Source organism: Lycium barbarum, chromosome 10 (genome assembly GCF_019175385.1).
Source record: "Lycium barbarum isolate Lr01 chromosome 10, ASM1917538v2, whole genome shotgun sequence".
Taxonomy (NCBI): domain Eukaryota; kingdom Viridiplantae; phylum Streptophyta; class Magnoliopsida; order Solanales; family Solanaceae; genus Lycium; species Lycium barbarum.
This window is the reverse complement of record NC_083346.1, coordinates 19,737,778-19,740,597: the sequence shown is the minus strand read 5'-3', so window position 1 is coordinate 19,740,597 and position 2,820 is coordinate 19,737,778. Positions and strand designations below refer to the sequence as shown.

The window sequence follows — 2,820 nt, the reverse complement described above, 5'->3', positions numbered from 1 at the left end:
TTATCTCTCGAGAGAGGGAGCAACAATTGACCTCCGACAATAGGTAGATGGGGTGGGCTACGATGGATACAGTGAAATCAATCCTTATTCCGCACTCCCTCTCACCGGCCTGAAACATATATAAATCATGAATTCTTCAGAGCGGGCCGGCAGGCCGGGCGTACGGGGACCGTCGAAGAAGTGCCTCAACGCGCCGCAGCCACTACTTTGACTCCTTTTATGCAATTATGAACTCCACGGAACTTTATCAATTCCAACGCAACTTATCCTTTTGGAGCTGACGTAACAAACTACGCGAGCCTCCCAACGAAGCCAACAGAAATCCGATCCGAATAAAAAAAAGAAAAGGAAGTTTGATTATTGTGGTATACCAGCCACCTGTTCTGGAACTTCCAGTTCCAATCGAAGCATATAGATCCGTAAATAGATTTGTATGTATAGCCACTTCAGTCGTGCTCGTCCTTTCTCGAAAGTATCTTTTTTCTGGGAACATGGTCAACCAGAAATTATTATGTTCGCGATTCTTCATCCACCGATGGATAAAATGCTCCAGGTTTCCATTCTCATATGAGGCCGGAAAGTGGATTGGCAACAGGTCGGCACGAAGTGATTGATCATGCTCAAACATGAGCCGATCGCTCGTTAGGGACGGTTTATAGATCATCAAATTCCCACAAATGGAATGAAAAGTGGGTCCATGTAAATGATCAAGACCTCGCAAACAACAACGCTCCTTCCCCATATGGAGTTCGGAACCCAAAGGCAATCGTTGAGTGAACTGTATCTTTTTTGTGTTAGTTGACCTAAGCCGCACCCTTACTGCTGGGGTGGGGCTCGGCCTCCGAACCGTACGTGGGACGAGTTTTTGCCTCATACAGCTCGGGCCGAAGACCGGGGGAAGTTTAGAAGAGATGGGGAAACCTAGCAGCTGCCGGTCGGGGCGGGGATAAGCTTACTTCTTCACAAGCCTATCCCCCCAAAAAAACCGACCCTGTAGCGCTAGCGCTTCGCGTTCTTTCTATTCCATTCCGGGATAGGCGGCTAATACTAAAATCATTTGGGAAGTAGTCGTCGTCTGACCAATCGGCTCGGACATACCCACCGGTGACCATACTTTCCCAACCTTCTCGACTTTCTTTGGTGCCAAAGACCAATGACTAGTTAACCAGGAATAGCCCGCAACGAGGAGCAACAAGAAGAAGGAAATAAAGACCCAGAAGGCCTAGAGAAAGGTCAAGAAGTTAGCTCATTAGACGGATGGCTCCCCGGGGAGCTGGTAGCAGATCTGTACTTAGCTCTTACTAAGCAGCCTCTAACCTAAATGAGTTCAGTTGCCTGGGTTAGTTCCTTAAGGAACCCGCCGCCGCATATGTAGAAAAAGAAGGAGCGGAGAAGGAAGAACAACCGTTTGACTTTGGCACATGAGGTGGCGGGTTTGGCTAGGTAACATAATGGAAATGTATCGGACTGCAAATCCTGGAATGACGGTTCGGCCCCGTCCTTGGCCTCGAGGAGTGGTGAGCAGCACGGAACTTGTTTCAATCAAATGGCATAGTATTAGGGTAGGAGGCTTTCCTTTGATATAGAAATCCACAGACAACATTCTGGAACTTCCAAACCAAAGAAATGCAAGATGAGAAGGAGCTTTTTACGTTACGCTTCAATAGAATGAATTCGGTAAGGGTAGAATAGGCCCTATGGTCGATCGAAGGTGCTGTGCCACTTGAACTCAAATCTATCTGACCTTCAATCCATCTTTGTCCAGCCAGCTCATAACAAAATGTTAGACCAATCTCAGGGCTGACACAACCGAATTGGTTGAGGAAAAGGAACCCCCAGCGACCAAGCACTCCCTCCCCCAAAAGCGGAGACCGAAGAACCGCCAGGTTGTTGAGGACACGTCTGAAGAGGAGGCGGGCGCCCTCTAAGTTGACCACCCTACCCACTAATGGACTATGAGGGGGGGAAGGCGAACGGGAACCGACCGAAAACCCGAACCGCTTGACTGACCCCTTCATAGTCCATTCATGTTGGTTGGGGATGGCTGGAACCAATCAGAAGTGCAAATCGCGCAAGCGAAGCCGGGAAACGGACCGCAGCGCAACGACTAGGACTCGTGTCGGAGGAGTTTTGAGCGTGAGCTAACACTCATGCAGCGGCAAGGACCCGCAACTCTCGAAGGGGCCACTAACCGCCCGAATCACTGTAGCAAACCCTCTCTTTACTCAATGGATAGCGCTTATTCTCTTTCAATCAACAAAATGAGAAATCCAAAAAAGAGGTCTTTATTGAAGAGGCTTTGCACCTGAAATAGGACTAATGCAGATCCAGAAGAATGGTCTGGGCTTTCGAAAAGATGAAGATGCAAGGGGTAAAGAGACAGTCTTTTGAACAACCAAGCTAACATAAGGATTCTAGCTCGCGCCCACTTAGAGCAGATGGAGATTCTCGGACGGGGAAAAGCGGCACTCGACATCTATTAAACAAGACCAAGAACAAAGCCATACCATGCCCTCGGGAGAAAGTAGTGATGATTGCCATGAATGCTGCCCTCGAGGACGTGTACAAGAAGGTCTTTGCCGATTCCTATCAACATGGTGCATCTCAACGTAGAGGGGCGTGAAAAGTGGAGACTTTGACCGAATGAATAGGGATCAATTGATAGACATTTTTCTTGAGGAAGAGAATCCAGGATGAACGCTTTTTTCATTCGCTATGCGCTGACTGGATGCGTACTCGCGTGATCAATATCTATGCAACAAAAGATGTGCTCCAAGTCCTTGGGCTGTTGAACAGAATCCAGTTCCTTCCTCCGTCTTT

General features: G+C 48.3%; 1 protein-coding gene across 1 annotated transcript; it reads right to left on the bottom strand.

Moving 5' to 3' along the window:
* Nucleotides 1–77: 77 nt before the first annotated feature.
* On the bottom strand, nucleotides 78–1,085 carry LOC132615541 (cytochrome c biogenesis CcmF C-terminal-like mitochondrial protein). Its single transcript, XM_060330144.1, has one exon. The coding sequence runs from the start codon at nucleotides 872–874 to the stop codon at nucleotides 248–250; it is 627 nt and encodes a 208-aa protein (XP_060186127.1). The 5' UTR covers nucleotides 875–1,085; the 3' UTR covers nucleotides 78–247.
* Nucleotides 1,086–2,820: the final 1,735 nt, after the last annotated feature.